We start from the raw sequence: 27,189 nt of genomic DNA, 5'->3' as shown, positions 1-27,189 counted from the left end.
ATGTATCAATGTGAAGGAAAGTTGATATACCTCAATGTTCACAAATATCCATGAAATGCATGTATAAAGAATTCTTATATAGTTTGAACATATTTAACCTGAAAATGACTTTTCAGACTAATATAATCAAGGCCTGTATCATTTATTTTATTATTCTTCTACAGTCAGCATCAATATTGTCTCATTTATCTGTGTGTGGTACAACACATGACTGTAATGTAGTTTACTATGAAATGTAGGTTTTTCTGTAAATAAGATGATTTTTGTGCTAACTCAACAAATCTTTAGTTCTTTGTGGTGATTTGTTAATAAAAAATAATTACATTATATGGAAAATACTACTTGCCCTTAAATGATTATGCTTATAAATCTAGAATCAGAGACTCCTAGCACCAAGAGAAACTTAGGTATTATGTTGCCCAAAATATCCCTTGTTATAGAAATGGGTGTAGAGTCTTAAATCTGATAACCATGTAATGAGGTTTTATTTCTCTAATTCTGTATGTGCAGGAATATATGGACTCTAATAAATATATTGAGCATCTGCTAACTCAACTCGAGGAACAACACAGAAGTCTATGGCGGTGAGTTAAATTGCTGTATTTTTGGGGGGGTGCTCAGGATACAGTCTATGGATCTATAATTTTGGTCATGGATTAGGGAGTTGTAAAAAGATGTCTCCTACTTGGTGCCGGCAGGAATCACAGGAGTTCCTTGCAGAATGCCATTCCTTTGATTAAAGTAAAGGAACAGTGCCTGAAGTTGCTGTTGAGTGTAGGATCTGTTCAGAGGCAGATCCTCCTTATTTTAGGAAAGTTAAAAAGCCTGAAACTTGTCAAGGTCAAAGAATTAAAGATATGTTCTCAGGGCCACCCGGCCAGACTTACAGGGTGGAAGAAATTAAAACATTAATTCTCTGACCCTTGCCTGCTTAAAGATTAAGTTTTACTCTAATTAAATTCTGGCACATTTTAGTTTCAGGAGTCTGCTTCTTATTCTAATAAATTTAAAGATGCTGTTGTGTAGTTTTCCAATATTTAATTTTTCCTTTCATGCTATATACTGATTTTAAGTAAGGAAGGATACTCAAGGAGATTTGTGCAAGCACATTGGAAATACAAATTGGTTACACAGAAGTTGAATTCTAAAGTCACTACCCCTCCTCCACCAGGGCCTCTTAGAAAGTGATTGTGATGTCATTAGTTGGCTTTGGAGAGTCTGTATGGTTGTATTGATTGTGTGTGCCGTTATAGAGTTTAAATTTCTACTAAGTGTCTATAGTTCTTAAGTTTTGAAAATAGTCTAATCTTTTTTTTGCTAAACTCTCAGGAGTTATTTATTTTTAACATATTTTTTATTGTAAAGATACTGTAAAACAGGGTTACAGTTAGATGAGCAAGGGAATGAGTCCATTTCCTATGGAGCATGCCCCTCCTTTGTATTTCCCCTACCATCCCTTTCCTCCCCATCTCTCCAACTCCTCCCTCCCCCACCCCAAGCCCCAAGTTGTAAAGTTCGTTTTCAACAAAGTATCTTGTACATCTCATTGTTACAATGGGTCATCCTGTATCCTTATTTCAACCTTTTGTTGTTTCCCTTCACCTCCCCAAATTAGAAAAATGAATATAGAAGATGCAGGACACTGGATTCTAAGTAGAATGAATGCTAAGATAGGGACACAAGAGATTTTATCTTTCTTGTTGTTCTTTGTAATGTACTTATAATGTACTTTGTGATTTGTTTTTGTTTCTTTGCTCTTCCCCCAAGTATAACCCTGGTTGTCTAATATTTAATTTTATGATTCCTCTCATGCAGAATTGTTTCCTATGATTACTTTGTATAATCAAGAGTCAGAAAGCTCTTGTTTATTTATTATTAATTTATTTATTGTAATCTCTTGGTAGATAGTACTCTGCTTGTACAGAGATGGAAGGGAAGGTAAATATTCGCTGACTGTGTGGGTCACTTGCTAAACTTCTTCCAATTCCATCATCACTGAGCTCAGTACCGGCTGCTCCATCTTCATAAATCATTGTAACACGCTCTAAAACCTGGAAATTCATCTTCCTCAGTAGTTCTAGTTCTTTGGTCAGGTATGATGAATTTTAATTAGTTTTACTCAATTTTCAGACTAGAGACTAGATCTCTGGTCATTATAGCAAAACACTCTCTGCTTCTGTATATAGAAAACAACTGATAGAAAAATGGCAAAAATAAGATTCCAATTTAAGTGTATTTACCACAACACACACACATAGATACACACAAAGGGTAGTTTTAAATTGACTGGTGCAATATCCGCAAGATATTTTGAAAGCTAAACCTAGATTTGACAGTTTTCTTGAGCTAGTATATAAAAAATCAACTATGCTTATGGTGATACACTTCTAATTATAATTTTCCATAGTTTAACAACTCGTATGTTGAATTATATTTGAACTCATTGTTTAGAATGTTTTATTTACCAGCTTTTTCAAGAGAAAAACTACACAGAAGGTGATTAATGCTATCTGATGATGAAAGAAGATTATGGTTTAATTGGGCCAGTAAGTATATCTGAATCATGTCATTGTGGCAGAGTAATGGTTTTATGGGCTTTTTGAACCAGCAAAAACCTGCAAGGAAAAGGCTATTTTCTCTGCTTTCTTGAGGTAGCTAACAAAAACCTTTTGGTCCTCTCAGATATGATTAAATTAAGATCTTATTTCAGGCACAGACTTACCTTAACAAAGTAAGAGAAAGCTCAGAATTTTGTGTGCAATCCCTTCCATTTTCCTTCAGAAATGGAATTATTATTGGTGAAGAATTAAAGCCTTAGATGTGGTTTCAAGATCTAATAAAAAGCTCTATTTGAATAACAATAGAACAAAATAATGACATTTAGTCAGAATAACTACCAATGAGGATATGGGAATGGATAGTATTGAAAAGAAACTGAAAACCAATAATAGCAGATTATATACGATTTGTTGAATCATGAAATTACAGTTGATTACATTTTGCAAACAAATTCTAACTTGACTGACTTAAAGTGACAGACCATATGATAGTTATTTCAGTATGATAGTTATTTCAGGCTCATAGCTACAATGGTAGCCACATTGTTTTTGGTGAAGACTATGTGAATAACAGTGAGGAGTGTGGAAATGCTTTCTGGTTATCATTGAGGATTTTTTCATTTTTTATTATTATCATTTGATATTTGTACAAGGGATTTATAATTCCATAAGTCAGGTATGAGTACAGTGCTTTTTGGTCAATGTCACCCCTTCATTCTCTTCCATTTCCCCCCTCCCATCTCTACTTACAAGTTACATAGTCCATTTTTACATAGTATACATTGAATACCATTACTGCGTTTGCTCACCCTTTCCCCTTCCATTCCAGTGCCCTCTATTTTGCCTGCTCCATAATAAACCTGTTTAAAGAAACAGTACTTAAGTTGTTCAGAGATGCTATGCCTTTGGATTCCTCCATTTTATAAATGCTTTATTCATGAGTTGGAATAGAGCCTATGATGTGTAGAGAATTATGGGAGTAATGTGTTGCATACACCAGCACAACTGGAGTGCCTGAAGTTAAACAAATGTTCTCGTATATTGGTATGGACTCTTCTGAATTTACCATGCTTTTGATTTGTGGTTCCTGTAATTTTCATGGAGTGGGCTATTTGTCATTGCTGCTAGTATGAACTGATAGAGTTAAGTTTTTACTCAAACTAATTTACAACTCAGAAGACAATTTTTGATTATATTTTGTTCTTCCAGAAATTGTGGTCATTAGTTTTATGGACATCAACGTTTATTATTGAACAAAAGTATGGTAGACATGAGGTTTGTTTTTATTGCTATTTAGTGAATGATAAGAGTTGCACATGTGATAGAGCAATGGGTAGAAGCATTTTGATGAGTCTCTTTACCACCACAGAAGGGGTTACTAGTCTTTAGATTTTAGTTGTTTCTTACAGCATAACCATCTGTGTTGATATAAAAATATATTGTAATCTCACTCAAGATAACCAGTTATTCTGGGCACCTGTTTAGTATTCTACTAAAATAGACCTATCATCTATATCTGAAATTTCAAATGGCAAAGAAATTTGCGGAGTTCAAATATAGCTGTCCAGCAATGAGCAGTCATTTAGTTCCACGCTCTTTGATATCAACAACTTCTTTTTAAAGAGATAAACTCCTGTGAATTTCTTTTAAGAAATTGATGGAGTCAGAATATAGAACAAACTCTCTGCTTACTCAGGCTTACATTTAAGTCTCAATGTACTGTTTGTCTCCCTGATTAAATTAGAAAAATAAGTATAAAATAATTTGAAATACAATATTTGTTCCAATAAAAGTATTTTATATAATCTAGGGATATTTCTTTTTTTATTGTGAGAATACCGTGCAGAAGAGTTATAATCACATGGGCAAAATAACTAGGACTTTTCTTACCAAGCATTGTTGCCTCCTCTTTGTTTCCCCTTCCCATCCCTTCCCATACTCTCCCCTCCCCCCATCCAATTCTCCCCCCACCCCCCACTAAAGTTGTAAAGTTTGTTTTTCAACATAACGACTTGTACATCTCATTGTTGCACTGGGTCCACGTGTATCCATCATCTAGGGATATTTCTGATTTTGATAAATGTATCTGTGACAGACAGTGATGATCATAAGAAGCAACTACAGAAAATGTCTTTTTCCTCACATTTAATAAAAATCTTTATCCATTTGATGCCACGAATTAAGAGTTTAAGAATAAACACAAACAGTTTTAAAGGACAAATAAAACTAATGAATATTTATGCTATTTAATATATTCTTTTATGTCACATGTGAAATTATGTATGTAAAAAGTAGAACTAACATGTTACCATAGTAATAATAGAAAGGATTGAACTAGAAGTTATGGAGGACTTTGACAAAAGTAGCTATTGACATATATCTCATATCTGTAAAAGAAGGCATTAAAATGGCTAGTATTTAAGATCGCTAAGCACTGGATTATATGGAATATAATGTGTAGAATAGGATAATGCAGCTATAAGACACAGACTATTTTTGGTCTTTTTATATAAATATATATACATATATATAATTTGAATTTTTGGAAACTTTAGCTGTGCTGTCAACTTTGGAAAAAGTATACCAGTTTACCATGTTGAGTTGGCATTGTACAGAAATTAATAGCCATATTGGTCTAGAAATGTTAAACTTAATTTTTTTCCATTTGTACAGGGGTAAATGCACTGTATTAAATATGTAAGGTCTTATCTACGTGGGTTTGATTACAGAAACTAATAAAGTATTCTCTAAATAATGAAAAAAAAGACATAGACTGATGTGTGTTTTTATAAAACACACAATGAATATTGTTCAATGATACTCCATAATGTATACACACAGAATAGAAAACCTAAAAGGAAACAGTAGAAATGTATAATCAAATGGTCCATCCGTTTTTTTAGTAACAACCAGATATTATTCATTTGGGGGCAGTGATACCCAAAATTAATAAAGTGATACCTAAGGGAATCTGCATGCCCCAATAGGTCCATCTGATGAATGTAGCATGTCAGCTACCTGTCCAGATATTCTAGATCACCCAAGATCCATCTGAAGCCATATCTAGAATAGGGTTCCTCAACAAAGTCACTGTTAACATTTGGAACTAGGTTTTTGTTGTTGTTAGAGAAATGTGGTTGTCTTGTCAGCTGCAAAATGTTTTGGATCATCTCTAGTTTTTACTCACTGCCTACCAGTGATATCCACCAGTAATGGCAACCAAAAATGTTTCCAGACATTTTCCAAGTTTTCACCAGAAGGCAAAATTATCTCTTCTTCCTATAGAAAGCCAGTGTTCTAAATAAATCATCTACATAAGTATGTCCCTAAGTCTATTTCAAGAAACACTAATACCCCAATTGCTATAGATATTTTAAGAAAATATGCTGTGTCCAAAAACACCCGAACAAACAAGTTTGAAAAATACTAAGCAAAACCTAAAAGTTAAATGTTTTTAACTGCGCAATTTCTTAAGGTCACTACAATTTGTAATATACTTTAAACATATAAAACCATGGGATATAAAATAAAATTTTGGCTTAAAAATCCCCAAACTCTAACTTTTCTGGAACATCCACTGTTATTGAGCTTCTGGGGGACATATCTTGGAAAAAAAGTTATCGATATATTTGAAAATAAGATACAGAATTTCTATGACATGCAATTCATTCCATCTTTGTCATTCCTCTGGTACTAGGCAGGGTGACTTGCTGGAAAAGTTCCTAGCAGGATAAAGAAAGTAACTTATTGGTAAGAGGAAAAAACACTAGGTAGAAAAGCTAGTCCCAAGTCTTTCACCATTGAGAGCCAGCTCAATCCTCAATATCAAATTCCAAGAACCTATAAACTATTGATTGCATTCTGTTTGCCCTAATAAAACACTTACTCCCTGCTTCCCAAGGTAAACAAATGCTTTCTATGTCACCAGAAGGAAGAAAACAGTTAATTAACAAGTATGTTAAGGTCCCTGCTTGAAATAAGATTCCTTAAGACAATATAGCATATCAAAAATTTTAAGAAATAGATTTCCTCTTGGCTTGCTAGCTGACATGTGAACCTTTTCCTAAAGGAAAGAAATAAAGTGGAGAAGCAGTCTGCCTTCATTGTCATTATGATTTAACATGTTGCTACTCTGTACAAGGAACACCAGTCCACATTCCAAATATTCATTCATGTTATCTATAACACTGATATATTTATGTATTTTAGGTCAGATGTTACTGGCATCTGTACCTCTACAGTTTCTTAATTCTTTCATACATGAAAAATAAGAATGCCTCATTCATACACTGTGTGTGTGTGTGTGTGTGTGTGTGTGTGTGTGTGTGTGTGTGTGTGTGTGTGTGAATAATGCTAGGATTGCCAGCTGGGAAGGCACATGCTGTTATACCCCATAGGGAACAAAATTTCTTTGTGGCTATGTTATCTTGAAATTACCTTGTAGTTGTAAATTACAAGCAAGAAACAAAAGCAGATACAGGAAGTATCATCAGGCCCTGAATCTCTCAGATTTACTTTCTATGAAGCTATCCTGGCTCCTAGGATCATATTAGCCAGGCTTTTCGAGAATTAGCATGACTCTCCCCTCATGGGGTTAATTTTATGTAGACTAAGGAGATGCCAAGTATTAAACAGGTTGCCTTTGCTGTAATCATAGACCTCCCCCGGGAGATCTTAATTGGCAACAAGTAAAATTGCTCTGCATGAATTCTTAATGGTGGACACTGAATAAAATAAGCACTATGATTTGTTTAAATCCCTTCAAGAGAAAAAGAGGCTATCTCTAGGGGTTGGAATGTATAGCAAACAAAGAAGTTCAGTGCTCTGTAATAGCAGTAAAAGCTCTGAGAGCAAAACATCATGCTATGCCAACTCAATAATAGCACATGGTCCCCCATTCTGCATCCCTGTCTCCCTCCCCTGAGGTCAAAGGAGATCAGGCTAGTGGGCTTTGCATTATCTTTCCTCCTCTTAACCCATGGGCTGAATTTCTAAATCATAGTGGTGTTCTCAGGAAAGTGCAAGCCCTGGAGCCCCCCTGCAAACCCATCAATGCATTCCCCAATTACCCACCAGGGGTTGTTTCAGAGATGCAGACAGTCCCAGACCCCTGCCAAGATAAGAGTCTGGCCTCTCAGCCATGCCCTCTGCCCAGCACAAAGGAGAATAAATTAGGGCACTGGCAACGGGGTATTGGCACATGCTTCAATGGTTATGTCATCCCTGAACAGGGGTAGGGAGGGCCAAGCTGCACACCAAGGGATGCTTATTGTGACTGCTGCTCCTGTTATAGAGGAGCATCAGACTTGTCAGGCCTCGACTCATGACTCTTACACCCCTGGTAAAGCTGCACCACAGTCTTTTGAGCAATGTTTGTTCCACAGTGGAAAAAGCTAGTAGAGCCAAGGGATTACTTGAACAAAAGGAGCACCTAGATTCATCCCTGCCCTTGGGTCTTAGGATCAACCAGCATGGTATTTTTATTTGGGTGACTTGTATTTGATCTGAATGTATGATGCCTTCTTATTAAGTGTCTAATGTTTGCATCTAGATCTTTGGGAGATAATAAAACACCAAAAATGTGAGAGTAAAAATCTACACCAGCTACATAGCCGTAATTTTCTATGATCAAATCTACTTAGCTTTCTTTCTTTATCAAGTCATACTAAGACATTCTAATAATCAGAGAACAATTGTTTAGCTTATGTTTAGCCAAATAATTTCATATAATAGACTGTTAAGAAATCTTGGAGTGAAATTATCTTCAAGAAAAAATGTACATCTATTTAAGACTATTATATATATATATTTCTCAAGACTATTACACCTGGATTGAAGAAGAGGGACCTATACAAATGTATTTTAGCAAACTGTCTGAAACGCTAAGAGGAGGTGGCACATGATCTGAGTCTTAAGTCAGACAGAACTGATGAGGTGAGGGCAAATCAGGAGACATTGTGGGACATGTTGACTTCGGCCTGCCTTTAAGATTTGGGGCCCTAAATATACAAATAATGATGAAAACTTTAGATAGAGAACTCTTCATAGTTTATCAAGTAAACTAAACATACATGAAGTCACTTGATTAACCATTTGAACTTTAAAATTGCCCTGTTACACAACTAGGAAAATATTTCTACTTTAAACATGGATTTGTTGCAGTCATAGGGACCTGAGTTGAATGCTATTATATAAGTAAGCCCAGAGATAGTTTGAAAATTGTGCTTCTAGTTTAGTCACATTTATGCTTTTCAAGAAACACTATGAAGTACTAAAAGCTCCAATACTAATAGGATTTGGGGGTCGTTGAGAGAAATTTACCACTATTTAATCTGTAGCTGATATGCCCTCATTCAGATCTTACCAATTTTGATAAAATGGCTAGGAATCTAATGTGATCTATTTATTTGAAATTACGCCTCAAGCAAAAGGCATCTTGTAGATTTATTCAGAGTAATAAAGATCACAACTATTCCCCACTAAGTTGAAAGAAAACCCCTGAAAAGCAACAGTATAAATGATCCCGTTGACATAAATGCAGGCAATGAGGCTGAAGCACACCCACAGTAAGAAATGACAAAATGCCTTTGTTTCACATCTGTAAGGGGAAGTGAAAGGGGTACTTTACCATGGACTTCTATTTGGTTTTAATGGAAAGGTTCACTAACTTAATAGTACATGAGCAATGGTAATTTTTCTAGGAAAAAAAGATTAGGATAGATTCTACATATTTCTTTAAACATAATTCTGAACTTAAAAAAGTAACCTTTTCCCTTTTTCTTCCTCCTTGCTATTCTTTCCATATATTCTTTACTCATGTACTTGGGAGGGAGTTCTGGTACTCAATTTCACTTCTGCACCCTGGGGTGTGGTGACTGGGCACCTCTAAAAAGAGAAAATGCCAAATACAATTTCATTTCCTTGAAGACTTTCACTGCACCGCATTGTATAATTGTGTATTTCAGATTAGACCTCATAAATAACCCAGAGAATATGGTGAACTAAATCAAAGAATCCGAAGAGGTGACTGTGAGCGGAAGTTGCTGGTAGCTATCTCAGGGCAGAGTAAACTTCTAGGCATAGCAGATAGTCCTTTGTCTTGGTATACAGATGCAAAAGTTCAAAGTAGTTACAATTAGCAATTTAAATAGGGGATGTGTAATGAAGAAGTCATATTTCTAGAGGCAAAGCCAGTAAGAGTACCTGTTTTATTAGTGTTTTATTACACAGCTTTCAAATTTCAATTGTATATAATGTCAGATCACATCAATGTATGTTATTATAAAGACTCTAGCCAGTATTAAAAATCAAATGTGTATCTAAAATACTATTTTATCAAAATGAATTCCAGGAAATGGAAATACGTTTTTTGTTGTTGTTGCTGTTGCTCTGCTGTTGCTTTCTTTGTGGGGGGAGGGCATATGAGGGACACAGAAACGGAAGGAGGAAAGATGAACAAATGCAGTCATAATATTCATTATATACTATGTAAAATTAGGCAACGGTGGGCAAGGGCATAAGGGTAAAACTGGGAGAATGTAAGGGAAGTGATGACATTGTCCAAGAAGAATTGTACTTATTACCTGACCCATGAAATTGTAACCCCTCTATACAACTTCTTAATAGTAACAATAAAATTATATTTAAAAATCAAATGTGTATTTCTTTCCTATCATCTTATTTCATTCTGTGATCCTCAGTTAACAACCAGCCTCATAAATAGAAGGAATAAAATAATATGATTTTGAAAGATTGTAATTAAGAGACTGTCATGGGTGTGAAAGAAATCAATGATAAAAATCAAAGTCTGTGGAGAAGGGTGGAAGAGTAAAGAGAGAAAGTGGGAGAGGATATAGGCATATATTCAATGTATATCCTATGAAGCTAAGAAAATGAGGGGAGGGGTTGAAAAGAATGGGGGAGAATAATGAAAGGGTTGACATCAATCAAGATTTATGGTGCTTATAAACCAATTTGTTAAATAGCAACTCATTTACACAACTACTTAAAGATAAAAAATATAATTAAGCCAGGTGCTGGTGGCTCATGCCTGTAATCCTGTACAATGAAAGATTCTAGTCTGATTGCTTGGTGACTGGTAAACTGCTACTGAGTTTTAAATATTATCAACCCTACTTCATTCCTCATAATATGTAGTTCAGTTTCTGATCCTGGCAGTCATTGTGTGGTCCTGTAAATGTCAATTAGGTGTTCCTGGCTTCCCACTGGTAATTTCTTCAAGGGTTATTAATCTATAATTTTAGTCAATCCTCTGGGCAAGTCAGTTGAAAGGTTGAGTGGTAAAAATGATGAGGTAAAGAAGTAATTAATGTATAAAATCATTGAGTGTTTGAAGTGTCAGTTTCCCTTCTTGAAAGTAGGCAAAAATAATTGTGTTCATGGATTGTCCTCTCTTTAAGATCTAACTCTTGAGTTATCTCTTGGCCTCAAACTTTCCAGAAACAATAAAATAGTATGCTGGCAGACAGATACAGGGCAGCAGAGTCAGGTCAGTCTGTGACCACTTTCAAAAGAGTTTCTAGGAAATCATTCTATTGAATAATGTTTAAGTTTCCACAGAAGTTACAAGCACAACATGGTACAAAAAAAGTTAATTACAGAATATTAAAAAAAAGAAGCAGCAAGTACTCTGGGGTTATGGTCCCTATTAAGGAAAATTGCATTGCTTGATGCTGTCTCTTCAGTATTCTCTAGAAGTTTAACAAACTCACTGGCTAATTGAGAGCCAAATGTGTGTTTACTCTGACTTATTCACTGGAATTGTTAAATGACTTTGCTATTTCTCTGCTTTGGAAATAGATTCACAATGGGGTCAATTGCAGAAGGCTGTTTAAAAAGAAAAAAAAATAATCTTTGATGTCACCACTGAACAAAAGTTCTCATCCTTGTATCCTTCATGCTCTTTGAGATGTTGCTTTTGGGATCATTGGCCCCTGAGACACTATAATTTAAAATGTGCTAAGTGACCTGTTTACTTAAAATATCTCTCCCACTGAAATTCCCCTCAAATTCCCATGCTCAGAATAAAGGAAATTAGTTATCTGCCCTTGACACCTGAGGTAGATTCTAGTATTACTTATTTAATTCTTCGTAATATCCTATCAAGGAGGATATGTTTGTCCAAATTAATACAAGTCTAAGTCCTGGAAATTTTTAGCAAAAGCAAACATGTTTAGAATGGGTGAAAGGAAATTTCATTAGAAATGTTATAGTGCAAGTGAAAATATTCCTATTTCTAATCTCATGCACACACATCCCTACTAACCATCCCTGGCCTCTTTTTTACCCTTGTCCTTATGCACACATTTTTTTTGTTGTTTTTCTCCTTTCCCCAAACATAAAACCCTAGTCATGCTCCAAGAGTAGCCCAGTTTCTCCTATTCTCTGCACCCCTGACTTGACCTCAGCCCCTGAACATTTAATCATGAATATCTCATAAAAGCTCCAGAATTAGTCCATGTACCTTAATTTGGATGTTATAACTTTTGTCAGCATCAGATATTACATATTAAATGATATCCAGCGTAGTGTTGGGTATAATAGATATTCAGCTAAAACATAGATTGATCTGTTGTTGTTGTTTTTAAGAAAAAATAAGAGGTTTACCTGGTACTCTTACATGTTAGATCATTTCAAGAGTATTTCTTTCAGATGTCAGTTAAAGGCACTACACACCATGAAGTGTCCATAAGGCCAGAGACTCAAGATACAGAATACTGAATTAATAACAGTGCAAGGGAAGGGGATGCTTAGTTGGGCAAATAGAGGATGAACCTGAGAATTGTTTAGCAATGGCAATGAATTATCCTTCTTGAGATAGGAATTAGAAGCATCTTGGGGGTATATCAGAAGGCAGAGCTAGTGACCATTTGTCTAACACTCTCAGTCTGTAATTTGTTACTGCAACAGAACATTTGGGACCAGGTGGACAAATAGAAAATATTAGCTCACAATTCTGGAATCTGAAAAGTAATCTATATTTTTATGTGTGGTGCTTCTATCAAAAGAAGGTAAGTCCTCCTTGCCTGTTTGGTAAGTGCTTAGCACTGAGTTATACCCTCTGCTTCTAGTCCCTAGTCAGGAGGCTACGTGTCCAAGATCAGGCAGTAGCATTTGGCAAGAGCATCACACCCACTATATAAAAGTATGGTTGGAAAAGAGAAAAGTAAGAACATATCTATAGAAGAGCAATAATCTTTGAGTAAGCTTCTTCATGCTCATGAGATTCCTGTATTAATTTTTGGTTAGCCTCATCATGCTCACGAAGTTCTTGTATTAATCTTTGGTTAGCCTTGTCTCGCTCCCTGTCACTCTCACACTAAGTCCTTTTTAGGCTTTCAATCTTTTCATTCACCATGTTTACCAGTAGTGTTTGTAGAGCTTTTTGGGAACTCTCCTCTGGATTATTCCTTAACTGTTCTGCCACCTGATTATCATGAGTAGGAGATGAGATACCTGGACTTGCCATTTTTCTTGTGTTTCTCCAGCTTGTTCTACCCATTTGGTATGAAAGTAACACCAAGTTTGTGCTAGAACACTACTTTAAGGCAACATCCACCTGAGTCCTGTAGTTGCACAGTCAAAATGGCTGCAGATACAATCTATTCAACATTGAACAACTATGGATTAATGTGGGGGAGGGAAGAGGGAGAGAGTGTAGTTGAGGAGGTGGGAGAGAAGGGATGGTAGGGGAAAAACAAAGGAGGAGGCAACAATGCTTGATAAGAAATGTACTCATTACCTTGCTCATGTAACTGTAACCCCTCTGTACAGTATTTTCACAATAAAAAAAAACATTAAAAAAGAAGAGCAATAAAACAAGAGTTGGCCTGGCTTTATAATAAATTGTTTTTGGTATAATTGTGAGATAATTAACCCATTCCCAAATAAAAGCCTGTAATCCTAACAGCTCTTAATGATCTCAACATCTCTCAGCACTGTTATATTGAGAAACAATTTTTTTAGGTAACCTAGGCTAAACTTGACCTCATAACCCTCCTTTCTCGTGTTCCCAGGCTATGTGTTACTAAGCGCAGCTTGGGGAACCAGTTTTTAACATGAGTTTTAGAGGTGACAAATTACATTCATCCCAGAGCAGTAAATTACAACATGACAGCTGTCACTGTAAAGAGATCCCCTGAAGTTTATTGCTATCTAAGATAGAAGGATGTATTCTTGATATAGTAAGTTTTGTGTCCTTGTAACTGTCAAAGCAAAACTGGTGACCAACATGTAGATCAGTGCAGAGTAGTTTTATTCTGTGAGAAATGAAAAAGCAGATTCCCTTCATACTGGATAACCCAACTCCTGGCTTTCACCATCTGCCTTATGGATGCTACTTATAATTTGCACTTCATTTTCTCTACACCATCCCTTTTAAATAATACATTTCAAGCTGGACGCCATTGGCTCACATCTGTAATTCTACTATTCAAGAAGCTGAGATCTGAGGATTGCAGTTCGAAGCTAGCCTGAGTAGCAAAGCCTGTGAGACTTTTTATTTTATTTTATTTTGTGGTTGTATAGGTGATGTACATAAGAGTTACAGTTACATAAGTATGGTACTGCGTACATTTCTTTTCAAACACTGTTACCTTCTCCTGTTGTCCCTCCCTCCCCCAATCCCCAAGTTGTAACGTTGTAAAGTTCCTTTCCAGGATAGAATCTAGTGAGAATTGCTGTTGCATTGGTTTTATCTTCAATAATCCCTCCTCCCCTAAAAAAAAAGCCAAAAGTGGAGCTGTGGCTCAAGTGGTAGAGCAGTAGCCTTGAGCACAAAAGCCCAGGGATAGTGCTCAGAACCTGGGTTCAAACCCCAGGACCTACCCTTCCCCTCTACATACAAAATAATTTATTTCAAACACAATTTTTCATATTTTGTCATGGTATATACTTTTCCAAAGAAAGAAATGTAGGGTTCTTCTACCGAACTTATAACAAAGTTTTTTGATGCTATTTAATTCCAGACAATAATGGGCATATACTAATTTGTCTGCTTTCATATTTATGTATGTATGTATGCATGTGTATATTTATTTATTTATTTAAATTTGATCCTGGAGATTGAAACTTGGTCTCATTCAAGCTAAATAAGTACTATGCTAAGCTATAGCACCAGCCCTGCAATTTTCCTCTGAACACATCAAGCTCTAATATAAACATAATATATTTTCTTATGACCAGATTACATGTTCAGTTTTAGCCATCCTTTGAGAGGTGGTTGTTATTCTAATTTTATGATTTTTCCCTTGTGGTACTAATTGCTAATAACCTTTAGGCAAAATACCTAAAATTCTCACATTGCATCACACACATCCAATTACTCTCCTATGAAGTTGAAGAATATAAGTCATTATTTCAAGAGAAGGCCGAGTGTTTTGAATTTAGTAAGTCCATTTCTCTCCCTATTCCGTTACTCCTCTTTCCAACCCCCATTTTAATTGCCTTATCCTGTTTCAGATCTGAGTTTTTCCAAAGCCCAAGGCTTTATTTGTAGGTAATAGTTCAAGCCAAATAATTATAAGTGAATTAGATCATTCCTAAAATTGGTAAAACTTTTATGAGATGATTACTCTGGCCATTGGAAGGGGTTACAGATCATCACAGAAATGAACATTTATTATGTTAACATTTAGTATTCTAAAAAAGAGTTCTTGAAAGGAGAAACAAAGCTCAAAATGCAAGATTTATCTAGAATATCACTGAAATGAGGGGAACAATTGGATGTTCAGCTGAGGCAGAGATTTAACATTGGGTATTGTAGATGGACACCATAGTTTATGTTTTCATTCTTCTATTTTCTGTCATCTGGGTGTATGCATTTCATAAAGACATGCAACTGTTCAGTGAGAAGAATTCTGAATCACTGTATCAATTCTTGCCTGTGTTGATAGACAAACCACAAAAAGTCCATGGATTCAGGATGTCTAGAAGGTTTCCTGCTTCTCATATGAGCAAATCAAAGAGGAAAATATGGATAAATTCTTATGAAAACTTTCCCATGGGATCATAGAGACCCGAGTCTTTGCATAAAGTTAGAATGTGAAACTGTCCCTTTAACTTGTATGAGATGAAGAAATGTCAGAATTCTCTTAAGTGACACATGCTCAGATTGTTTCATTGAATATTCATCTTTTAGACAGAGCCCAACAATCTGACAGTTTCTCCAGACACCCCAAAGCAGTGTTTGGAGATTCACAACCAGAAGCCAGGATTGCCAGGGAGCCCCATGGCCATGTGCCATCTCTGTATTCGGCAGAGTTGGCACTGGCAAAGCTAGGGCCTCTTTGATGTCAACTTCAAACATCTGAACTTGACCCACGCATACTATTTTTGCTCATTAGCTGTGATGGCCCCCTCACTGATGTATATAAGCCATTTAAAATCTATTTATATTTCTAACTTCTTCCACCTCTGGTTGAATAATGAGTTCCATCAACTTAATCCTACCCTGTGGGGTAGAGCTTCCCAGGATTTGTTCTAAACACACCAGCTAGAAGCAGGGAGCCCTCAATTAAGCATTTTAGAGTAGAAGTTAATTCTATCCACTCAGTGTATATTACTTGCAATCTTATTGACATCATTCACTTTGGTTCTTATGCAGAACACTCACAGGAAACCACAAGAGGAGTCTAGACTCACCTTCTCTCTCTCTCTCTCTCTCTCTTACACACACACACACACACACACACACACACACACACCTTATGGCATATGAACTCAGGGTCTTTTGCTTGCTAGAGAGGTATTCTACCACCCCTACTCCTTTTTTGCTTTACTTATTTTCTTTTTCATGGAGTCTTAAAGCTTGACTGATGTCATGATCCTCCTACCTATGCTTTCTAGAGGTCGCAGGTGTATAGCACTAACACCTAGCTTGGTTGATGAAATGGGAGTCTTGCTTACTTTTTATCTGGACTGGCCTGGAACTGTAATCCTTCTTGACCTCTGCCCTTCAAGCAGCTGAGATTATAGAAGTGCATTACCACATCTGCCCAATGCTCATTTAGTGCTATTTTTACTAAGTGAAACACAGACATTACCTAGTCCTAAGGGCCCAGGTCCTCAATCATTGCTTAAACAAGTGAATAAATGGTCAACATGCAACTCCTTTGCTTCCAGCAATATGACTGGACTACAGCTTCTGCAACATCTCAAGCTGCCTATGAGTTGTTAGCCTAAGGAATGTCCGTGTTCTCATGATGTTGGGGTCTCTAAAGCCAGGATTAGAATAATTATTATGAGCAACATCTCCTGACAGTAGCATAAAGAGGAGCTAAACTTTCAGTTTTAAATTCTGAAGACTTGGGATCCTGCATCTTCACCAGGCTGAAGTAGAATAAAGACTGAGTTATTCACATCATGATGCTAAAAATTTTCAGTCTCTCAAGTACTAAATTTACCTTTAGTCCTTTGCTTTATCTTAGTTCCCAATATCACCCCAGAATAGCTAGAAGAGTTTTCCCTTTCATAAGAGATCTGGGTCACCTTCTTGACAGTTTTAAAATTTTACCCTAGCTTCCCAAGTAGAAGCTTCATAATTTTAAAATTTTTGTGATGTTGTTGAAATTTGATAACTACTGTATCCATAATTTATAAAACAGATTTTAAAAATTAATGCTTATATTTTAGGGAAATATACTGTAAACTCCACATAAGACAATTTGAAACAATATTAGCAACTCTAATTGTATTGTAAAGTTATAGTGATTAACCATTCATTAGAAGCACTATATTTTAATTATATGAAAGTATTCTTGGTGTAGTAATTGCTAGCTATATAAAGTTAATTTATGTTTAATTTTAAAAGTTAATTATCTAAAAGCACTCCTAGTCTTACTATTAAAATGGATCTATCAGTGAGCACCAGTGTATGCTCTGTAGAACAAATCATATCTGAAAGGTAAGGACTTGTTAGCTTTCATGTGATACCTTTAATTGCTATAGTTGTTTCACATTGAAAGTCAAAATTACAATTGTTAAGATTGGGTTTCCTTATCCAAAGTGAGTGGGACCAGAAATATTCAGATGTCAATTTTCTACACAAGTTAAGATTTGTTAGGGATAAAGTCTGAGTCTAAACATAATATTTAAGTATATTTTGTTAAGTATGTTTAAGTACATCTTAGATAAATAACATGGAGTTAATGGCATACAATATTTTCAATGCATCTGTGATTTGATTATCACTCACATTTCATTATGAAGTGTAAACATTTTTACATGTGGAAACATGTCACAAAGTGACAATTTGAAAGTTTCAGGTTTGGGAGAAATTTGGATAGGGGATGTTCACTCTACAATAGATTTTTGGAAGTATACATTTATTCCTATTTATAATGTTTTATAACAACCTCTTCTAATGTGTGAGTCAGCAAATGTTTTGAGCTGAGGACAAAATAACACATATTTTGGGCATTAAGAAGAGTAATCATGGGGTCACTCATTGCTACAGCTATTCCATTTGGCAACCATGTCTCAACAGTAGTCACAGAGAACACATAAGGAAGTAGGTATAATTGTTTTCCCATTAAATTTTATTTTAAGAAAAGTTTAGCCTGAATTCTAGTCCTTGACCTAGAGTGAATTTGTAAAAAGAAAAAAAAAAGATTTTCTCCTGTTTTATAACCCCTAATATACTAACTTCTGAACTAGAACAAGGCCATCACAGATTTAATTTCCCTCGTAGAGCATCCTTAGACCCCCCTCTGCTGAGTCCTGGGGCATCAACAGCTCCTCTGTCTGCTGAGTAAATTGCTGAAAGGTGGATGCAGAAACCTCACAGGCGTTACTCAGTACTCCCTACGCATCTCTGTGTGGCCTCAAACTTTGTAAGCTCATTTCTCTACCTACAATGCAAATTGGAAAACTGGGGTCAATTGAGTTGTAGTTTGTTCTCACCCATCATTCAGTCTGCTTCCCTGTTGAAAACACTGAAACATTCACTTGTAAATTGTTGAATAAACTGGGGGGGGGGTTAAGAAAATTAAAATTAAAATTATTTCAGAACAGAGTGGGTGATATTATCATATTTATTTTCATAAGGCTAATCCTCCTCATGCTCAGATAGAAATATGAGTAATAATTTGTTTAAATACATTCCACCTATTTTCTTACAGTAACCATTTCAGAAATGTATGCATACTATTCTGAGTCTTAATTTTGATTGTTATGGGCAAACATTTAAAAAATGCATTCTTAAAGTGGGTTTCTTCCTATTTTTGAACTTATCTTATGGCATTGTTTATGGAGCTAGAGATACATAAACACATATATGTATATAGTTTGTATATGTACATAATATATATATTACTATGTATGAAGATGTATAATATATGTGCTTATATGCTTACTAAAACTGAGTATGGATCATATAAAACTAGATGATGTGTCATTAAAAATGTGGTTTTTTATTAACCTCTTTTTAGTTTAGGAGCCTGCATTTCTCATTTAAGAAGTTGGCACCATATATTTGATATATTAGTTGTTTAATAAATGATGGTTGAGTGAATAACAGCTACAAAGTACTAAAAATGGAATGATTACTATTGCATGATATGTGTTTATTTGCTTTGCTTCCAAGCCCCAGGAGAATAACTCCCTGAAAGAATAACTATTTAACCACATTCCATTTATAAATCTCATTAATAATAATAATATTATCATAGAACAGCAGTCTGCCCAGTTGTGGCTGCAACATGTACAATGTAGAGGGAAATTGTGTTCTATGTTGCTGTGATAAACTCAGTTGGCCTTGAGCCATAACCACAAAGGTTTAGATATTGGAAAAATAATATTTTCTTACATAAAACTCACTTGATAAAAGAAAAACTTTGTAAGAACCATGAAAAGAGTATATTAGATAATAATCTGGGATGTATCCAAAATTAATAAGCCATGTGTTGTAAAAGAATGCTTCCAATATTAAATTGAACTTAATAAGACCATTGTTTAGACATAATAATTTTCAAATCAGTATAATTTGTTCAGTGTTTCATGCAGATAATAGTGTAGAAGCTGCCCAATGAAGGATTACAAAGTTGAATACTAGTTTAACTAACAGATAATGTAAGCACAAAATAAGGATAAAAAGAAATACCTAGAAGACAAGAAGAAGTCAAAGATATTTTAAACCAATTGTACACTTAAATCAGTGTGGCAAACTAAGTGCTGGTGGCTCATGCCTTTAATCCTAGCTACCCAGGAGACTGAGATCTGAGGGTCATGGTTCAGAGCCAGCCCTGGTAAGTAAGTGTATGAGACTTATCTCCAATTAGCCACCAGAATACCAGAAGTAGTGCTCAAGGTGGTAGAGTGCTAGCATTGAGCACAAAGTTCAGTGATACTGACTAGGCCCTGAGTTTAACTCCTATAATCAACAAAAAACAAAAAATAAAGAAATAATGGAGCAATGATCAACCGTATGCCTGAGTACTTTGGTGTTACTAGAAATGTAATTTCAGGGTAAATTCAAAAAGGAGAATGTCACATGTTGTCAAATTTTCCCCTAAAAATAATTTTTTATTTATATTTTTCTCTAGCAATATGTAAAGCTACATCTTTATCCATGGTTTTACTAACAGCTGAGTTATCAAACAGTTCTGCTTTTCCAATTTAATTAATGAGATATGGTGTCTTAGTCTATTTGCGTTTTTCTAGTTATAAATTTGAGCATCTTTTCATAACTTTTTTTGGGGGGGGTTCAGTCTTGGGGCCTGAACTCTGGGCCTGGGCGCTGTCCCTCAGTTCTTCAGCTCAAGGCTAGCACTCTACCACTTGAGCCACAGCGCCACTTCCGGCTTTTTTCTTTTTGCTTATGTGGTGCTGAGGAATCGAACCCAGGGCCTCAGGCATGCAAGGCAATTGCTCTATCACTGAGCCACCTTCCCAGCCCCCTCTTTACATAACTTTAAAGGCCACTTTGCTGTCATTTTGTGAATGGTCTTTGACATGCTGATTTTTGCATTATGGCATTTCTTCTTTAGCCTAAAGTTCATTGTAATTAATACTTTATTTGTGATCTATCATAAATATTTTCTCCTGTTTACAACTTTTGAAATATGTGTTTGTCATGTGTGGTCATTAACATAATGGTCCATAGCAATGTACGTATTTGAGTTCCTAGTCCTGTAAATAAATTGCTTTTTTCAGTAAAAAGGATTTAAAAGTTGTAATTGAATCAGAGACTCTGAAATGGATAAATGGTCTTGGAATATTCAGTTGGGCCCCATGTAATCACAGAGCTCATGAAAGCTCACCACCATTTCTGGCTGTGGTTAAAAGAAGATACGAAGAAAGAAAAGGGATCAGAAAGATGCAAAGATACTAGCTTTGGAGATAGAGGAAAGGTCCTAAGACAAAAAGAAAATGTTGGTGGCATCTATATTCCCTTCAGGGGAAAAAAACTAGAAAGTGAATTCTCTTCTACAGCCTTCAGATTGCAATGTAGCAACCTTCACTGTAGATTAGTAGGACTTGTCTGGCTCTGGTCTACAGACTGGAAAGTGATAACTTAATCTGAGTAAACTAGGTTTGTGGGAAATTGTAGCAGCAGGAATAGATAACTAAAATACTATGCCATTAAAAAATTTTGGACTCACATTTACTAATCTTGTCCATTTAAAAATTTTGGACTCAAAGTTACTAATCTTGTAGAGCATCTGGAGTTTGAGCCAGATTTACGCAAACATTCCTTCAGACCTGCTTAAATAGGAATTTATTTGGTTTCCTCCTGCATTTGTGTAGTCTCATCACTTTTCATTTAGATTCCTGATGAGCTCAGAGTTTATATTCCTATAAAATGTAGTGTGTATATGTTCCGGTGGCCAACCAGTTATCCTAGAACTATTTGATGAACACCCTCCTTGTGATAGCAGGCACAGCTCTTTATTATAGACTGTTGGATTTCCAAGACCATTTCTTCCATGGCTGTCCACTCATGCATGAACACCATATTCCTGATTTCAGAAAATTTGTATGTTTATTGTGGGGTGGAACTGTTTCCTTTCTCAGCTATTTTTTCTTAAGGTTTTTTTCTTGTCCTTCCATGTGTTTTCATGAGAAATTTAGTTGGATGTTTTTATTATAGAGGGGTATTTCTCTCTTGTAAATGCAGCATAGCAACAAGCTGAATTAACTAGTTTCACTCTCAAATAACCTTGTTGGTATTTTTATTAGTACTGTGTTACGTTTTTCAAAGTAACTTCAAACTGACCTCATTATAATCTGAGTCATTCTATTACAAAAGAGTGAATGCCTTACTTCCTTCAAGTCTTGTTTTTGTGGCTTATGTTTTAATGTTTGTCTCAGAGATCTGATACATTTTCTACATATGATTTTCTTTATGTAGTTTATCACTTGTGATAATGTAATTCTATCCAACAGGTTACAATCAGTATCTCTCAAGACAGCTGACTCCTGTATTTTAAATTTTACTGTGTCTATTTTATTGAGTTCATTGTGTTATTGATTCCCATCATTTTCCAGGCATACTAACATATCATCTACAAATCCAGTTTTTACATGTCTTTCCAATTCCTATGCTATTATTCGTATATTATGTATAACTAATGAAATATCAGCTGGTATTTAAGGTAGTAGAATCTCAGTTTTGTCTGTAATGAGGTTGAAAGCTTGCATGTCCCTGTTAAGTAAGATACCGATGTGTGTGTTTTACCATGTTAAGAAAATATGTTTTAAGTCCTATCTTATTGGATTTTCATCAGATATGATATTATCAGAAATTTCATTTATGTGGAGAATCATTCAATTTTTCACTAGAATTATTGAAGTGGTATATTGTACTAATGGCCTGATATTGAGCCAAATTTACACTCCTGAGAATATAAGTTTGGTTACAGAATTTTTAAACTGTAGTTGCACTGTTTTGATCTACTTGTTTAGCATTTCTTTGTGTCAACACTGGGGTCTGAATGCAAGGCCTCATGTTCTCAGCTTTCCTGCTCATAGCTGACACTCTTATCACTTGAGCCACACCATTAGTTTAGTATTTTGCTGGTTAATTGGGAATCTCACAAACTTGTTTTTCTCTAGGCTGGATTTGAACTATAATCCTTCAGTTCTCAATTTCTTGAGTAGCTAGGATTGTAGGTATATACCAGTGGAAAGCCTGGCTTATTTAACATTTTTACATTGATATACATGGTGACATCATAACCTAGAAAGGTTTATATATATATATATATACACATATATATTTTATTCATTAAAGCTTGTTAACATCTTAGTTTCCATCTTCTTTGTTTTGGTCAGTTTGCCCCCTTTTGAGCAGAGTATTTAGGTTGTTTATATAGGTTGAGTATTCCTAATGTGGAAATCACAAAGTCAAAGTGCTTGCAAATATGAAACTTTTTTAGTGTTAAGATAATGCCACCAATGGAAGATTTGACCCTTGCGCTATGAGATGCATAGTCAACACGCGGATGCACTAAAAGTGTCATTTGAAATTTACCTTTCAGCTATACATTTAAGAAACTCAAATGAATTTCATGTTTAGATTTGAATCCCATCTCCAAGATACCTCATCATGCATGTGCAAATATTCCAAAATCTTCCCCCCACTAAAAAAAAAACAAAACTCTGAAATCTGAAACACATCTACCTTTGTACATTTTGGATAGAGGATGTCCATCTGTACTCCAATTTTTATTGGTAAATATTCATAGGAATGATAATTTTTCTATGACCACTTATGTGAGTGTATATAAACTTTCTTATATTTTAAGAAATTTTGATGTATATTCTCTTTCATTGAAATTACTAAAAGTTGTTGTTCTAGTTTTCAGAAGTAGGATTATCTTTTACATTTTTGTTTTGTTAATGACTTGTTTACTGCATTACCACCAGGTGCCATTTGCAGTACTGTTCTCAAACTGAATTATATAGTGTATTTTGTGTGTGCTGTGTGTGTGCTTGTATATGCATGTGAGCTTTCCCCTTAAGAAGCCCATGGTACTGGGGTTTCCATGTCCTACAGCATGAATGCTTTTACCTTTACTGAGTAGGTCTAAAGCGTTCCCACCTATATTTTTCAGTCTTGTTTATACACATTTTTACTAATGCATACTGTAATTAGAATTATTTTTTGCAACTATGATGGCTGTGAAATTGTGCTTATCAGTCTTTTTTTTTAATTGTGAAAATACCAGACAGAGGGGTTACAATTACATGGGCAAGATAATGAGTATATTTCTTATCAAGCATTGTTGCCTCCTCCTTTGTTTCCCCTTCCCATCCCTTCCCACCTCCCGCTGTGTCCCTATTTAAACAATTTGTTTTTTCCCTTCCCCTCCAAAAATTATACCAACATCAAATACAGTGAAAGCAGGGGTTATACCGTGGGGGAGGGACATACAAAGCCACAAAGACATATATTATAAATATGTTAGAAACAATAGCAAGAAAGAAAAAACATTTGAGTCCTTATCTTGGGGTTCATTTCGCTTACCATCAACTTACCTGACCATTTCTGCTTGTCTAAGACATATACTAGTTATTGCAAATAAGGGAAACCATGGGACCTATGTTTCTTTGGGCCTGGCTTACTTCACTTTATATATTTTTTCCAAGTCATTTCCTTTCCTAACAAATGGGGCAATGTCATTCTTTCTGATGGAGGCATAGAATTCCATTGTGTGTGTGTGTGTGTGTGTGTGTGTGTGTGTGTGTATTCCACATTTTTTTATCCATTCATCTGAGGGGCCTAATTTGAGATAGCAATTCTTTTCCATATTCATAGGATTCCAAAAGATTCATTTAGTCTGTGTCTTGACTTCTTGACTTTCATTGATGGTATCTTTTTTCCCTTGTGCAGATATAAAAATTTTAATGTAGCAAGACTTCTTTACACTTCCCAGACTGATGATAGAAAAGTATCTTCTAAATTGTTATTCAAAAAGTTTTATAAATTTATTTTCACCTTCAGGTTTTAATATGTATTTCCTTTTGGTTAATAGCCTAAGACACGATCCTAATTATTTCCCAATTAGGATTCTGTTCTGTCTTATACTTTAATTTAATATGTGAGCATTGTATCTCTTCAATTCCTTTAGATCTTTTATCTATCTGACTTTTCTGTCTAATTACCTACAATAATGTTTCTGCCCAGTTTTGGAATACTAGGGGAAATCCCTTCTTAGAGACACTTGGTTTGTGTGGATGTTAGAGGGAACCTTTCATTTTTACATAAAGAATTTAGGACAGTTGGTGAAGCTTAGTATATCAATTTGTCTTAGTTGATAAATGATTCATATTTGTAGAGGCAGGAGACTAAATTCTATCATTATAACACATTTTTCTACTTTCTCAATTCTTTCATTGTGCCCTTTAACAAAGTAGTTCACGCAGAAGTACCTATTCTTGTGTATCTTCCATTCTTTTATCTCCTTTCTGTTTTCTTTTCTTTTCTTTCCTTCCTTCTTTCTTCTTTACATGATTTGTTTTAAATTTTTCAAAAGCTTATTTTGTTAGAAATTATATTTGCAATATGAGTCTTACATGGTTGTGCAGAGTATGTATATAATGTGTCTTACTTCATTATGGTATTTTATTATTACTACTGTAAAATATTACTTTCCATATTATAGACTTAGTTTTATTTAGGATTTTTAAGATTCTCTTTAAGTTCTGCTTCCCATATGGTTTATGTTTACTTTGGGTATAAAATTCAGTCTAGCCTCTTAAAAGTCTTCCAAACTTCTCTGTTGAGCATCCACTTTCCCTTTTCTTCCCCTCTCATCCTTCTTTCTCCTCCACTTCTGGTTTTGGTGCTCTGTAACTCTTTGGTATTGAGATTACTAATTTTTGTATTGAGTTCTAGTTTTGTAAAGATTGTCTTAAAAGTTTTTCAGCCCACCATTCAACAATAAAAAACAAATAGCACAATTTTAAAAACTAAGGAAGAAATTTAAAACCCTATGAGCACATGACATGTGAGCATATGAAAAGATGCTGACCATCATCGTCCATTGGGAAAAAGTACAAGCAAACATCATAACAAGATACCATTTCATACCTTCTATGATGGTATATACTCAATGAAAGAGGGTGTGGTGAAATTGGAACTCTCATATGTAGCTTTTGAAAATAGTTTGGTAGTTCCTCAAAATGTTAAGCATGTTACTATAGGATTCTTCTACTTAGGTATATACACGGAATATGAAAATACACCACTGAAAAAAATGATATGAATTCTTTTTTGATACACATATCTATATATATATATATTTACTGAAGCAAACAATACCATCAGTGTACATTAATTGGTTGGTTAATCTTTATAAACTCTGCCAAACATGGTAGTATATACTTGTAATTCTAGCTCCGTAGGAAGTTCAGGAACAAGGATCAAAAGTTGAAGGCCACACAATTGCCAGTGGCTCACACCTGTAATACTAATAAGATATTTGTCCCCCAAAAAAGTAAAAAAAAATAAGGAGCTGGGGTTTGCTTTATGATAAAATGTTGCCTGTCTTTCATAATGTCCTGAGTTCAATCCCCAGTACCACCAAAAAAACAAAGACAAACTTTTTAAACTGTGTTTCTATTGATTGTATAACAAAGCAGTTAAGAGTATGGTGGCTTGTAAGTTTGAGAATTATTTCTGTCATGGTTATTTCATTTAATCATAGGAAATTTATTTGAGGAGTGAGAGGGTCACATTATAAAAATCAGATCTAAATTCTGCCCTCTTATGTGGAATGGCTAGGTTAATAGTGCTTTTTTTCTGCAGCATTATTCGCCATAGATAAGATATGGAACCAACCAAGATGTCCCTCAGTAGATGACTGGATCAAGAAAATGTGATATATATAAATTCTAGCTTCCACCAGAAAGAATAACACTGGCCCATTTGTTAGGAAATGGTAAGACTTGGAAAAAAATCATATTAAGTGAAGTCAGCCAGACCCAAAGAAACATAGGCTCCACGTTTTCCCTTATTTGCAACAATTAATATATGTCTAGGATAATCTTATCACATGAGCAAAACAGCTCAATAGTTATGTACATATGACCATTTATGATGATAAGCAAAATGAACTCCAAGATATGGACACAAGAGGTTTTTCTTTGTTGTTGTTGTTGTTTTTAATGTACTATGTGATTTTCTGTTTCTTTTGTATGTTTTTCTCTCTATGGTATATCCCTTGTTGTCATTGTATTTGATTTTGGTATCCTGGTATTGTATATACATTTATTTGAATTAGGAAATGGAAGGGGAATAACAGAATGGTGAGACAAAAGAACAAGGGGAAAATGAGTGCAACAGAGACATACACAAGACAATATGTTGAAATGATCTGTGCAACTTGGGAAGGTTTAGGGGTGAAGGGAAAGTAGGAGAAAAATAAGGGAAGGGGTAACAAGTTTGACAAGAAATGTACTTACTACCTTACTTAAGTAACTGTACCCCCTCTATACATCACCTTGACAATAAAAAATGACAAAAATGAATATGAATTTTTGCAGGCCCATTATTTATAACCAAAGAACAGTATAAAGGACTACTAAGAGTCAAAATTCAGAATTTGCCAAGCAATTCCTTACTCTCCACAGTAATGTATGAGAGTCCTAATTATCTTACAGACTTCAT

The 27,189-nt window shown here is 35.1% G+C and overlaps 1 protein-coding gene across 1 annotated transcript in view; it reads left to right on the top strand.

Moving 5' to 3' along the window:
• Positions 1 to 510: 510 nt before the first annotated feature.
• Nckap5 (NCK associated protein 5) overlaps positions 511 to 27,189 on the top strand; it is a gene marked incomplete at its 5' end in the record, with an annotated part of 649,445 nt that continues 622,766 nt past the window's right edge. The window contains one exon of the mRNA XM_042685241.1: positions 511 to 584. Within this exon, the coding sequence (XP_042541175.1) occupies positions 511 to 584 (74 nt within the window). The remainder of the gene's footprint in view (positions 585 to 27,189) is intronic.

Source organism: Dipodomys spectabilis, unplaced genomic scaffold (assembly GCF_019054845.1).
Source record: "Dipodomys spectabilis isolate Male_0828 unplaced genomic scaffold, ASM1905484v1 ptg000094l, whole genome shotgun sequence".
Taxonomy (NCBI): domain Eukaryota; kingdom Metazoa; phylum Chordata; class Mammalia; order Rodentia; family Heteromyidae; genus Dipodomys; species Dipodomys spectabilis.
Note: the sequence above shows the minus strand (reverse complement) of the source record. Positions and strands in the feature narration are given on the sequence as shown.